Below are 14,870 nucleotides of genomic sequence, written 5' to 3' on the forward strand. Positions count from 1 at the left end.
AGAATCCATATCAGTCCTGGGGGGGGGATGGTGTACGGAATCCATATTAGTCCTGGGGGGGGATGGTGTAGGGAATCCATATTAGTCCTGGGGTGGGGGGGATGGTGTACGGAATCCATATTAGTCCTGGGGGGGGGGTGGTGTAGGGAATCCATATTAGTCCTGGGGGGGGGATGGTGTAGGGAATCCATATTAGTCCTGGGGGGGGATGGTGTAGGGAATCAATATTAGTCCTGGGGTGGGGGGTGGTGGTGGTGTACGGAATCCATATCAGTCCTGGGGTGGGGGGGGGATGGTGTACGGAATCCATATTAGGAAGTTGTCCGTTATCAGGTAAAACTACATCACAGGACAGACAAAATACCCTCGGACAGGGTCGTTTTTTTGGTCGGGTGACCAGTCAATGTCAGGGGTCTAGTAGATGACCTCATAGACGGTCGCCTTCTTGTCTCCAGAACCAGTCACAATGTACTTGTCATCCCCAGAGATATCACAGCTTAGCACTGAGGATGACTCCTTAGACTGGAGGGAGAGGGGGGAGGAGGGGATGGAGAGAGATGGGGAGGAGAGAGAGGACAGAGAGAGGGAGAGGGGGAGAGGGGGAGAAGGGGATGGAGAGAGATGGGGAGGAGGAGAGGGAGAGAGAGAGGGAGAGGGGGAGAGGGGGAGGAGAGAGAAGGGGATGGAGAGAGATGGGGAGGAGAGGGACAGAGAGAGGGAGGGAGGGGGGAGGGGGAGGAGAGAGATGGGGAGGAGGAGAGGGAGAGAGGGAGAGGGGGGAGAAGGGGATGGAGAGAGATGGGGAGGAGAGAGACAGAGGGGGGAGAAGGGGATGGAGAGAGATGGGGAGGAGAGGGACAGAGAGAGGGAGAGGGGGAGAAAGAGAGGGGAGGGAGGGGGAGGAAGGAGGGAGAGAGAGAGAATGGGAGGATAGAGGGAGAGAGAGGGGGGAGGAGGGAGGGAGAGAGAGGGGGAGGAGGGAGAGAGAGAGAGAATGGGAGGATAGAGGGAGAGGTGGGATAGAGAGAGAGGGAGGATAAAGGGAGAGAGAGGGTGAGGATAGAGGGAGAGAGAGAGGGGTAGGAGGGATAGAAGCAAAACCACACAATGATTGTCAAAAAGAAAATGCCAAAAAAACTCCTTTGTATCAGAACTGATGTCAGTCCTCATTACAACCAGTATCAGAACTGATGTCAGTCCTCATTACAACCAGTGTCAGAACTGATGTCAGTCCTCATTACAACCAGTATCAGAACTGATGTCAGTCCTCATTACAACCAGTATCAGAACTGATGTCAGTCCTCATTACAACCAGTATCAGAACTGATGTCAGCCCTCATTACAACCAGTATCAGAACTGATGTCAGTCCTCATTACAACCAGTAGCAGAACTGATGTCAGTCCTCATTACAACCAGTATCAGAACTGATGTCAGTCCTCATTACAACCAGTATCAGAACTGATGTCGGTCCTCATTACAACCAGTATCAGAACTGATGTCGGTCCTCATTACAACCAGTATCAGAACTGATGTCAGTCCTCATTACAACCAGTATCAGAACTGATGTCAGTCCTCATTACAACCAGTATCAGAACTGATGTCAGTCCTCATTACAACCAGTTTCAGAACTGATGTCAGTCCTCATTACAACCAGTATCAGAACTGATGTCAGTCCTCATTACAACCAGTATCAGAACTGATGTCAGTCCTCATTACAACCAGTATCAGAACTGATGTCAGTCCTCATTACAACCAGTATCAGAACTGATGTCAGTCCTCATTACAACCAGTATCAGAACTGATGTCAGTCCTCATTACAACCAGTATCAGAACTGATGTCAGTCCTCATTACAACCAGTATCAGAACTGATGTCAGTCCTCAATACAACCAGTATCAGAACTGATGTCAGTCCTCATTACAACCAGTATCAGAACTGATGTCAGTCCTCATTACAACCAGTATCAGAACTCATGTCAGTCCTCATTACAACCAGTATCAGAACTCATGTCAGTCCTCATTACAACCAGTATCAGAACTCATGTCAGTCCTCATTACAACCAGTATCAGAACTGATGTCAGTCCTCATTACAACCAGTATCAGAACTGATGTCAGTCCTCATTACAACCAGTATCAGAACTGATGTCAGTCCTCATTACAACCAGTATCAGAACTGATGTCAGTCCTCATTACAACCAGTATCAGAACTGATGTCAGTCCTCATTACAACCAGTGTGAACTATTCACCTGGAATATGCTGGCTCCGTAAGGTGTTCTCCAAGCGTTCAGCAGGTTGTCTTTCCCGGTACTCACAAACCATTTACCTACAGAGAGAGATGAGACCAATCAGGAATCAGCAATACGTCAAACACAATATGTTTCTATGGTAATACATCAAACACAATACGTTTCTATGGCAATAGGCCAAACACAATATGTTTCTATGGCAATAGGCCAAACACAATACATTTCTAAGGCAACAGATCAAACACAATTCGTTTCTATGGCAATACATCAAACACAATACGTTTCTATGGCAACACATCAAACACAACACGTTTCTATGGCAACACATCAAACACAACACTTTTCTATGGCAATACATCAAACACAATACGCTTCTATGGCAATAGGTCAAATACAATATGTTTCTGGCCAGAAACACACTATTGAATAGAGACTAAACAGACGAATGGATAGACAGATATGCAGACAGCTAGATAGACAGCCAGCCAGGCAGGCAGACAGACAGCCAGTCAGCCAGGCAGACAGTCAGACAGCCAGTCAGCCAGGCAGACAGTCAGACAGCCAGGCAGACAGCCAGTCAGACAGCCAGACAGCCAGTCAGCCAGGCAGCCAAACAAACAGCAGACAGCCAGCCAGTCAGACAGCAGGCAGCCAGACAGTCAGAAAGCAGTCAGACAGCCAGCCAGCCAGTCAGACAGCAGGCAGCCAGGCCTGTTACGTACCACAGTGAGCGAACCTGAGGGAGAGGACACAGCTCTCGTGGAGATGTAGCTGGTATTTCTCTGGCTTGGTGACGTGGAGGACTTCTACATTACTGTTCTCCATCCCTACAGCTAACCACTCCCCTGTAGGACAGTACCCTAGAGAGAAGATCTGGAGGACACACATTACAAAACAGGTAGTGTGTGTGTGTGTGTGAAAGTGTTGGGGAGTCAGGGGAACTGTGTGTGTGTAATGTGTGTGTGTGTGTGTGTGTGTGTGTGTGTGTGTGTGTGTGTGTGTGTGTGTACCTGTGAGGTGAAGTCGTGTTGACGTAGTTGCCGTCCCTCTCTCAGGTCCCAGGAGCGGACGGTGTTGTCCAGACCTCCGGTCCACAGCTTGGTTCCGTCGTGAGAGATATCTATACAGCTAGCCCCGTCTGTATGGCCCTGGAACTGCCTACACACACCGCAACACACAATAATAACACAATAATAACACAACACACCGCAACACACAATAATAACACAATAATAACACAACACACCGCAACACACAATAATAACACAACACACCGCAACACACAATAATAACACAATAATAACACAACACACCGCAACACACAATAATAACACAATAATAACACAACACACCGCAACACACAATAATAACACAATAATAACACAACACACCGCAACACACAATAATAACACAATAATAACACAACACACCGCAACACACAATAATAACACAATAATAACACAACACACCGCAACACACAATAATAACACAATAATAACACAACACACCGCAACACACAATAATAACACAACACACAATAACACACAATAACAACACAATAACACACAATAATAACAACACACAATAACACACAATAATAACAACACACAATAACACAACACACAGCAACACACAATAATAACACAACACACAGCAACACACAGCAACACACAATAATAACACAACACACAGCAACACACAGCAACACACAATAATAACACAACACACAGCAACACACAGCAACACACAATAATAACACAACACACAATAACACAACACACAGCAACACATCAGTACTGAAAAAACACACAATATGGAAGTAACATAACATACACACCTACCTGACCAGTGTCTGGGTGTGGAGGTCCGTCAACACCAGAACCTACCTGACCAGTGTCTGGGTGTGGAGGTCCGTCAACACCAGAACCTACCTGACCAGTGTCTGGGTGTTTAGGTCCGTCAACACCAGAACCTACCTGACCAGTGTCTGGGTGTGGAGGTCCGTCAACACCAGAACCTACCTGACCAGTGTCTGGGTGTTTAGGTCCGTCAACACCAGAACCTACCTGACCAGTGTCTGGGTGTGGAGGTCCGTCAACACCAGAACCTACCTGACCAGTGTCTGGGTGTGGAGGTCCGTCAACACCAGAACCTACCTGACCAGTGTCTGGGTGTTTAGGTCCGTCAACACCAGAACCTACCTGACCAGTGTCTGGTTGTGGAGGTCCGTCAACACCAGAACCTACCTGACCAGTGTCTGGGTGTGGAGGTCCGTCAACACCAGAACCTACCTGACCAGTGTCTGGGTGTGGAGGTCCGTCAACACCAGAACCTACCTGACCAGTGTCTGGGTGTTTAGGTCCGTCAACACCAGAACCTACCTGACCAGTGTCTGGTTGTGGAGGTCCGTCAACACCAGAACCTACCTGACCAGTGTCTGGGTGTGGAGGTCCGTCAACACCAGAACCTACCTGACCAGTGTCTGGGTGTTTAGGTCCGTCAACACCAGAACCTACCTGACCAGTGTCTGGGTGTGGAGGTCCGTCAACACCAGAACCTACCTGACCAGTGTCTGGGTGTTTAGGTCCGTCAACACCAGAACCTACCTGACCAGTGTCTGGGTGTTTAGGTCCGTCAACACCAGAACCTACCTGACCAGTGTCTGGTTGTGGAGGTCCGTCAACACCAGAACCTACCTGACCAGTGTCTGGGTGTTTAGGTCCGTCAACACCAGAACCTACCTGACCAGTGTCTGGGTGTGGAGGTCCGTCAACACCAGAACCTACCTGACCAGTGTCTGGGTGTGGAGGTCCGTCAACACCAGAACCTACCTGACCAGTGTCTGGGTGTTTAGGTCCGTCAACACCAGAACCTACCTGACCAGTGTCTGGGTGTGGAGGTCCGTCAACACCAGAACCTACCTGACCAGTGTCTGGGTGTTTAGGTCCGTCAACACCAGAACCTACCTGACCAGTGTCTGGGTGTGGAGGTCCGTCAACACCAGAACCTACCTGACCAGTGTCTGGGTGTGGAGGTCCGTCAACACCAGAACCTACCTGACCAGTGTCTGGTTGTGGAGGTCCCAGACGGCGATGTTCCCGTCGCTGCAGCAGGAGAAGCAGACTTTGGCGTCGGGGGAGATGGCGAGGGCGTAGCAGGCCGGGGCGGAAGACGTTAGCTCTGCCTTGATACGCGGGGTGGGTGAGGCTAGGTCCCAGATTGAAAGTGTGGAGGCCTCGCCCCCTATGATCAGAGTCCTCCCATCATGCAGCAGCCGGCATGAACGGATGTAGCTGTCTCTGTTCTGATAGACGCACGCACACACACGCACACACACACACACACGCACACGCACACGCACACACGCCCGCAGAGTTATTGTTATTTGTGTTCAGATACACACAAGTATATACTATATACAGCTACTATCATAAACACAACAGGATGTCCTATATATATATATATATATATATATATACTATCATAAACACAACAGGATGTCCTATATATATATATATACTATTATAAACACAACAGGATGTCTATATGTCGATATATATACTGCTCAAAAAAATAAAGGTAACACTAAAATAACACATCCTAGATCTGAATGAAAGAAATAATCTTATTAAATACTTTTTTCTTTACATAGTTGAATGTGCTGACAACAAAATCACACAAAAATAATCAATGGAAATCCAATTTATCAACCCATGGAGGTCTGGATTTGGAGTCACACTCAAAATTAAAGTGGAAAACCACACTACAGGCTGATCCAACTTTGATGTAATGTCCTTAAAACAAGTCAAAATGAGGCTCAGTAGTGTGTGTGGCCTCCACGTGCCTGTATGACCTCCCCTACAACGCCTGGGCATGCTCCTGATGAGGTGGCGGATGGTCTCCTGAGGGATCTCCTCCCAGACCTGGACTAAAGCATCCGCCAACTCCTGGACAGTCTGTGGTGCAACGTGGCGTTGGTGGATGGAGCGAGACATGATGTCCCAGATGTGCTCAATTGGATTCAGGTCTGGGGAACGGGCGGGCCAGTCCATAGCATCAATGCCTTCCTCTTGCAGGAACTGCTGACACACTCCAGCCACATGAGGTCTAGCATTGTCTTGCATTAGGAGGAACCCAGGGCCAACCGCACCAGCATACGGTCTCACAAGGGGTCTGAGGATCTCATCTCGGTACCTAATGGCAGTCAGGCTACCTCTGGCGAGCACATGGAGGGCTGTGCGGCCCCCCAAAGAAATGCCACCCCACACCATGACTGACCCACCGCCAAACCGGTCATGCTGGAGGATGTTGCAGGCAGCAGAACATTCTCCACGGCGTCTCCAGACTGTCACGTCTGTCACGTGCTCAGTGTGAACCTGCTTTCATCTGTGAAGAGCACAGGGCGCCAGTGGCGAATTTGCTAATCTTGGTGTTCTCTGGCAAATGCCAAACGTCCTGCACGGTGTTGGGCTGTAAGCACAACCCCCACCTGTGGACGTCGGGCCCTCATACCACCCTCACGTCTCATGCTACCACTAGAGTGAAACCACCGCCAGCATTCAAAAGTGACCAAAACATCAGCCAGGAAGCATAGGAACTGAGAAGTGGTCTGTGGTCCCCACCTGCAGAACCACTCCTTTATTGGGGGTGTCTTGCTAATTGCCTATAACTTCCACCTGTTGTCTATTCCATTTGCACAACAGCATGTGACATTTATTGTCAATCAGTGTTGCTTCCTAAGTGGACAGTTTGATTTCACAGAAGTGTGATTGACTTGGAGTTACATTGTGTTGTTTAAGTGTTCCCTTTATTTTTTGAGCAGTATTTTAATATATATATATATATATATATATATATATATATATATATATATATATATATATATACTATTATAAACACAACAGGAGACATTAGTTATTTGGTGGGCCAACACACACCCTGGACAAATCATTTAGAGGAAGCACTTATCTAAGATGTAATGCAACACACACAAACACACTCAATCATCAGACAGTCCTCCCTATCTCTCTCCCTCCTTCTCTACCTCCCTTCCTACATCCCTTCCTACATCCATCTCTCCCTCCTTCTCTCCCTCCCTCTCTGCCTCCCTCTCTGCCTCCCTTCCTACATCCATCTCTCCCTCCCTCTCTACCTCCCTTCCTACATCCCTTCCTACATCCATCTCTCCCTCCTTCTCTCCCTCCCTCTCTGCCTCCCTCTCTACCTCCCTTCCTACATCCATCTCTCCCTCCTTCTCTACCTCCTTCTCTACCTCCTTCTCTACCTCCCTCTCTACCTCCCTCTCTACCTCCCTCTCTCCCTCCCTACATCCTTCTCTCCCTCCATCTCTCCCTCCCTCTCTACCTCCCTCTCTACCTCCCTCTCTACCTCCTTCTCTACCTCCTTCTCTCCCTCCTTCTCTACCTCCTTCTCTACCTCCCTCTCTACCTCCCTCTCTACCTCCTTCTCTCCCTCCTTCTCTCCCTCCCTCTCTCCTCCTCTCTCCCTCCCTCTCTCCCTCCCTCTCTACCTCCCTCTCTACCTCCCTCTCTACCTCCTTCTCTACCTACCTCTCTACCTCCCTCTCTCCCTCCCTCTCTCCCTCCCTCTCTCCCTCCCTCTCTCCCTCCTTCTCTCCCTCCCTCTCTACCTCCCTTCCTACATCCTTCTCTCCCTCCCTCTCTCCCTCCCTCTCTCCCTCTCTCCCTCTCTCTCCCTCTCTCTCTCCCTCCCTCCCTCTCTCTCTCCCTCCCTCTCTCTCTCCCTCCCTCTCTCTCTCCCTCCCTCCCTCTCTCTCTCCCTCCCTCTCTCTCTCCCTCCCTCTCTCTCTCTCCCTCCCTCTCTCTCTCTCCCTCCCTCTCTACCTCCCTCTCTACCTCCCTCTCTACCTCCCTCTCTACCTCCCTCTCTACCTCCTTCTCTACCTCCCTCTCTACCTCCCTCTCTCCCTCCCTACATCCATCTCTCCCTCCCTCTCTACCTCCTTCTCTACCTCCTTCTCTACCTCCTTCTCTACCTCCTTCTCTACCTCCCTCTCTACCTCCCTCTCTACCTCCCTCTCTACCTCCCTCTCTACCTCCCTCTCTACCTCCCTCTCTACCTCCTTCTCTACCTCCTTCTCTACCTCTCTCTCTCCTCCCTCCCTCCCTCCCTCCCTCCCTCCTTCTCTCCCTCCTTCTCTCCCTCCTTCTCTACCTCCCTCCCTCCCTCTCTCCCTCCCTCTCTACCTCCCTCTCTACCTCCCTCTCTACCTCCCTCTCTACCTCCCTCTCTACCTCCATCTCTCCCTCCCTCCCTCCCTACCTCCCTCCCTACCTCCCTCTCTACCTCCCTCTCTACCTCCATCTCTACCTCCCTCTCTACCTCCCTCTCTACCTCCATCTCTACCTCCCTCTCTACCTCCCTCTCTCCCTCCATCTCTACATCCATCTCTACATCCATCTCTACCTCCCTCCCTCCCTCTCTACCTCCCTCTCTACCTCCCTCTCTACCTCCATCTCTACCTCCATCTCTACCTCCATCTCTCCCTCCATCTCTCCCTCCCTCCATCCCTCCCTCCCTCCCTCCCTCCCTCCCTCCCTCCCTCTCTTTAGTTTTAAAGCTTAGTTCGATTAATTTGCAGTCCTAATGCGGTGGTCTTATGTTCAAACATAACAAAATCAATAGTAATAAATTCATTGTTTAATTTTCAATTATTCTCGACTATCTCGTTGTCAAAGATTATATTTAAAAGTATATAGATTGGAAAAGATAATGGATCCCCCCCAGGCAGCCCCCCCAGGCCCCCCCAGGCAGCCCCCCCCCAGGCCCCCCAGGCAGCCCCCCCCCAGGCCCCCAGGGCAGCCCCCCAGGCCCCCCCAGGCAGCCCCCCCCAGGCAGCCCCCCCAGGCCCCCCAGGCAGCCCCCCCCAGGCCCCCCAGGCAGCCCAAACTTGCCACGGGATTGGACCAAAACGCAGCGGGACGTGTAAACTCATCTTCTTATTTTATTAAAAAAGGAAAAACAAAAGAAACACGTATATAAAACAACAAACGGCACTAAACATTCCTGCTGCACGAACACAAAACAGGAAATAACTACCCACAAACCCCATAGAAAAAACACCCCTCTTAAATAGGACCTTCAATTAGAAGCAACGAGGAGCAGCTGCTTCCAATTGAAGGTCCAACCCAATAAAACACCACATAGAAATAGACATACTAGAACTAACATAGAAATAAACTAACATAGAACATAGCCCAACAAACCCCGAAACACTCTAAACAAACACCCCCTGCCACACCCTGACCAAACTACAATAACAAATAACATCTTTTACTGGTCAGGACGTGACAGAACCAAGATTGAAATGGCAGAAGAATTTCCTGTATAGTATTCTCACCAGGCAGTCTAGTTGTGACACAGGGCTCTTGATGCCCGGCTGGCTGATGTCCCAGATATTCCATAGTATTATATAGTATTATATTGTATAATATTGTCCTCACCAGACAGTCTAGTTGAGAGACAGGACTCTTGCTGCCGGGCTGGCTGATATCCCAGATCTTGACACAGCCCTTCCCTCCTGTGTAGACGTGTCTGGTTGGATTGGAGATAGTGACGGCACACACCACCTCGCCGTGGCTCAGCGTGTTGATCTGACGGGCGTGACGTGGGATCCCCGGGCCTATCAGGGCGTCCGGAGGGAACGGCACCGGCTGCATCTGGCCCTCAGTACTCACGTGGAAGGAATAGGCTCTTAGAGGAGGAGGAGGAGGAGAGGTGATGAAGAGGAGGGTTTATTTTATATTCTGATCTAGAGAATCTATTTTTCAAAAGCATCCAAATGAAAAAGGGACACGTACGGTTTTCCTCCAGGAATGCCAGAGAGGTTGGGAGGAAGACCAGGGACCCTCATGTGGTGGTGGGGGTCAAAACCAACCTGGAGGATGAAGAACAGAAGAGAGATTCATTTATTATCTCTTTGAAGAAATCATTCAAAACATCTTGTACCATTCAAACCAAAATGAAGTTTAAATGCTGCACTTTTATGTGACTTACAATTGATATTGTTCAAACATTGCCCATTGATGTGATGAGATAGCGGCTGTAGCCTAGCGGTTACGAATGTTGGGCTAGTAACCGAATGGTCGCTGGTTCGAATCCTAGAGCAGACTAGGTGAAAAATCTGCCGATGCGCCCCTTGAGCAAGGCACTTAACCCTTATTGCTCCTGTAAGTCGCTCTAGGGAAGAGCGTCTGCTAAATGATCAAAAATGTACCCCTGACTTATTCTGCTATTTTTTGAATATTTTTGTTGTTGTTGCTGATCTTAACCTTTTTTTGTACATAACGTCTCGCTCATCGTTTCCTATGATGAAAAACGGCTTCTGGACATCAGAAAAGCTAAATGCTAATCTCGTAATATCCTATGTTTCTCTTAGTCTGGGTTGAGGTCAGGGCTCTGTGTAGGCCAGTCAAGTTCTTCCAGAATCGATCTTTACAAACCCTTTCTGTATGGACCTCGCTTTTTGCACGGGGGCACTGTCATGCTGAAACAGGAAAGGGCCTTTCCCAAACTGTTGCCATAAAGTTGGAAAAACAGAATTGCATGCTGTGTTAAGATTGCCCTTCACTGGAACTAAGGGGCATAGCCGAAACCATGAAAAACAGCCCCATACCATTATTCCTCCTCCACCAAACTTTACAGTTGGCACTATGCATTGGGGCAGGTAGCGTTCTCCTGGCATCCGCCAAACCCAGATTAATCTGTTGGACTAGCCAGATGTTGAAGCGTGATTCATCTCTCCAGAGAACGCATTTCCTCTTCTCCAGAGTCCATTGACTGCGAGCTTTACACCACTCCAGCCGACGCTTGGCATTGCGCATAGTGATCTTAGGCTTGTGTGAGGCTGCTCGGCCATGGAAACCCATTTCATGAAGCCCCAGACGAACAGTTCTGGTGATGAAGTTTGGAACTCAGTAGTAGGTGATGTAACCGGAGACAGATGATTTTTAAACGCTACGTATTTCGCGGCTGAGCCGTTGTTGCTCCTAGACGTTTCCACTTCACAATAACAGCACTAACAGCTGACTGGGGCGAGTGCTGTACACCAGTCAGCAATTAGCCGAATCCACTCATTTGAAGGGGTGTCCACACACGTTTTGAGGTTGGACTTTAGCACGTAGGGGGCACCGACTGGTGTTTCACCTGTGCTGGCCCAGGTGATATTTAAGAGTGGCTGGCCCAGTGATCCATTTGTTTTGATAGATGTGGAGAGTTTAACACATTTAGTTGTCTTGATAGATGTGGAGGGTTAACTCCTTTAGTTGTCTTGATAGATGTGGAGGGTTTAACTCCTTTAGTTGTCTTGATAGATGTGGAGGGTTTAACTCCTTTAGTTGTCTTGATAGATGTGGAGGGTTTAACTCCTTTAGTTGTCTGGATAGATGTGGAGGGTTTAACACCTTTAGTTGTCTGGATAGATGTGGAGGGTTTAACTCCTTTAGTTGTCTGGATAGATGTGGAGGGTTTAACTCCTTTAGTTGTCTTGATAGATGTGGAGGGTTTAACTCCTTTAGTTGTCTTGATAGATGTGGAGGGTTTAACTCCTTTAGTTGTCTGGATAGATGTGGAGGGTTTAACTCCTTTAGTTGTCTGGATAGATGTGGAGGGTAACTCCTTTAGTTGTGTTGATAGATGTGGAGGGTTTAACTCCTTTAGTTGTCTGGATAGATGTGGAGGGTAACTCCTTTAGTTGTGTTGATAGATGTGGAGGGTTTAACTCCTTTAGTTGTCTGGATAGATGTGGAGGGTAACTCCTTTAGTTGTCTTGATAGATGTGGAGGGTTAACACCTTTAGTTGGCGCTCCCTATTTAGATTTCTAGACCAACAGTCCTTTATCTGATTTGGTTTTGCTCTACCTTTTTGGTTTGCTTCCTGTCTTTAAGTTTGGTTTGGGGTTTCCTTTGCCTCTTCTTGGGCTCTCATGGTGGGTGTCATTTAGGTCCCAGTTGTTGGTGCTAGTCATCTTTCAGTGGACCCCCCCCCCCCCCATGAGTGTCTTTTGACCGACCTGTTCTGAGTGTGCAGTGTTTGTTGTAACCTCTCCATTTAACTGAGAATAAAAAGTGATTCATTTAATATTGACCTCAGGTGTCCTTGGTGTTGAATTTCCACCACAGTAACCAGTGTATACAGCCAAGTTACTCACTGTGTATTTATACCTCGTTATCTTTACTTTTCTATAAAATTCTCTCTGCGTTGTTGGGAAGGATCTGCAAGTCAGCATTTCACTGTTACTCTACACCTGTTGTTTACGGAGCACGTGACAAAAATAACATGTGATTTGATTTTGTTATCGCTCAAACACTGCCCCAAAACCCCTTTTATAATTTGTGTCAGTGAAAGAAGATTGAGTGACATGAATGAGACGGTGGATATGTGAATGATTTGTTGTGAGTCGAGTTTAGGAGAATAGCGTACCACTTGTGATCGTCCGTAGGCCGCAACTGCAGCCGCAGCAGCCGCACTTATCTGAGGAGACAGGTTGTGAAGGGAGGCGTAGGCGCTGGCTCCGCCCAGGTCGCCGTTCAGCCCGTTGAGACTTGGGTGAGGCATCATGCCAAACGCACCCGGGTAAGGACACGGCAACCCCAGGGGACGCAGACCAGGGCCTGGAACAAACAACATAAGTCAACCCTCTAAGGTCTAAGGGCCTGGGTTCTACTAAGCTACAAACCAACCCTCTAAGGTCTAAGGGCCTGGGTTCTACTAAGCTACAAACCAACCCTCTAAGGTCTAAGGGCCTGGGTTCTACTAAGCTACAAACCAACCCTCTAAGGTCTAAGGGCCTGGGTTCTACTAAGCTACAAACCAACCCTCTAAGGTCTAAGGGCCTGGGTTCTACTAAACTACAAACCAACCCTCTAAGGTCTAAGGGCCTGGGTTCAACTAAACTACAAACCAACCCTCTAAGGTCTAAGGGCCTGGGTTCTACTAAGCTACAAACCAACCCTCTAAGGTCTAAGGGCCTGGGTTCTACTAAACTACAAACCAACCCTCTAAGGTCTAAGGGCCTGGGTTCTACTAAACTACAAACCAACCCTCTAAGGTCTAAGGGCCTGGGTTCTACTAAGCTACAAACCAACCCTCTAAGGTCTAAGGGTTTCTACTAAGCTAACATATGGGATTGCTTTCAGATGGTCATTCCAAGGATAATTTAGCTATTTGATTTTGCATTTTATGACCCCTGTAAGTATGAAAAATATTTTTGATGACTGACTTTTTGAGGAAACATTGAATTTGGCCTTACTGCCCATAGAAACGCATTGAATAACATTCATACAAAACAGGTAGTCAAAGAATTCATGAAAAAGGAAATATATTTTCAAGTGTCTGTCCTATCCAACAGATAAAATATGAGAAAGCTCAGGAAATTACATTAAAAAAAATGTTTACCACTTTTTTGGGGGGGCACTAAAGTACTTCCATATACACTGAGTGTACAAAACATTATGAACACCTGCTCTTTCCATGACAGATTGACCTGGTGAATCCAGGTAAAAGCTATGATCCCTTAATGATGTCACTAGTTAAATCCACTTCAATCAGTATAGATGAATCCAGACCTGCTGTTTTCAACTCTCTAGAGACAGCAGGAGCGGTAGAGATACTCTCAATGATCGGCTATGAAAAGCCAACTGACATTTACTCTTGAGGTGCTGTCTTGTTGCACCCTCGACAACTACTGTGATTATTATTATTTGACCCTACTGGTCATTTATGAACATTTGAACATCTTGGCCATGTTCTGTTATAATCTCCACCCGGCACAGCCAGAAGAGGACTGGCCACCCCTCATAGCCTGGTTCCTCTCTAGGTTTCTTCCTATGTTCCTGCCTTTCTAGGGAGTTTTTCCTAGCCACTTTGCTTCTACACCTGCATTGCTTGCTGTTTGGGGTTTTAGGCTGGGTTTCTGTACAGCACTTTGTGACATCAGCTGATGTAAGAAGGGCTTTATAAATACATTTGATTGAAGGTGAGGAGACAGTTTAAAGAAGGATTTTTAAGCCTTGAGACAATTGAGACATGGATTGTGTATGTGTGCCATTCAGAGGGTGAACGGGCATTGAACGGGGTATGGTAGTAGGTACCAGGAGCACCGGTTTGAGTCAAGAACTGCAACGCTACTGGGTCTTTCAGTTTCCTGTATGATGTTTAAGAGTTTAATAAGTATAGCCAAGTGGAATGTGTGGTCTGTATATTTTATCATTTCATATAGGATACCATCAACACCACAGGCCTTTTTGGGTTGGAGGTTTTGTATTTTGTATTCAATCTTGCAACCTTTCGGTTACAAGTCCAACACTCTAACCACTAGGCTACCTGCCGCCCCGAGCTGGTTAATGGGTAATTCCAGTCCATGTAATACAATACAGTACAGTAATACAGTTCACACTCAAACAGATTAGCCTACTGGAGCTAGTTTCATTTATTTACCCAAGAGAGCATTTACATACAGTTGAAGTCTGAAGTTTACATACACTTAGGTTGGAGTCATTAAAACTCGTTTTTCAACCACTCCACAAATGTCTTGTTAACAAACTATAGTTTTGGCAAGTCGGTTAGGACATCTACTTTGTGC

At 47.7% G+C, this 14,870-nt stretch overlaps 1 protein-coding gene across 6 annotated transcripts in view; it reads right to left on the reverse strand.

The window, feature by feature from the left end:
• Window positions 1–248: 248 nt before the first annotated feature.
• The window catches only part of LOC106593032 (transducin-like enhancer protein 4), a 94,221-nt gene continuing 79,599 nt past the window's right edge, over window positions 249–14,870 (reverse strand). For all 6 annotated transcript variants that reach the window (XM_045707022.1, XM_045707021.1, XM_045707025.1 and 3 more), the window contains 8 exons: window positions 12,710–12,900; window positions 10,089–10,165; window positions 9,732–9,981; window positions 5,304–5,551; window positions 3,258–3,405; window positions 2,970–3,120; window positions 2,248–2,324; window positions 249–522 (listed from right to left, as the gene is read on the reverse strand). In XM_045707022.1, coding sequence (XP_045562978.1) covers window positions 415–522; window positions 2,248–2,324; window positions 2,970–3,120; window positions 3,258–3,405; window positions 5,304–5,551; window positions 9,732–9,981; window positions 10,089–10,165; window positions 12,710–12,900 — 1,250 coding nt within the window. In that variant the 3' untranslated portion in view covers window positions 249–414. The remainder of the gene's footprint in view (window positions 523–2,247; window positions 2,325–2,969; window positions 3,121–3,257; window positions 3,406–5,303; window positions 5,552–9,731; window positions 9,982–10,088; window positions 10,166–12,709; window positions 12,901–14,870) is intronic.

The sequence above is a fragment of the Salmo salar genome, chromosome ssa24 (assembly GCF_905237065.1).
Source record: "Salmo salar chromosome ssa24, Ssal_v3.1, whole genome shotgun sequence".
In the NCBI taxonomy this organism is placed as follows: Eukaryota; Metazoa; Chordata; class Actinopteri; order Salmoniformes; family Salmonidae; genus Salmo; species Salmo salar.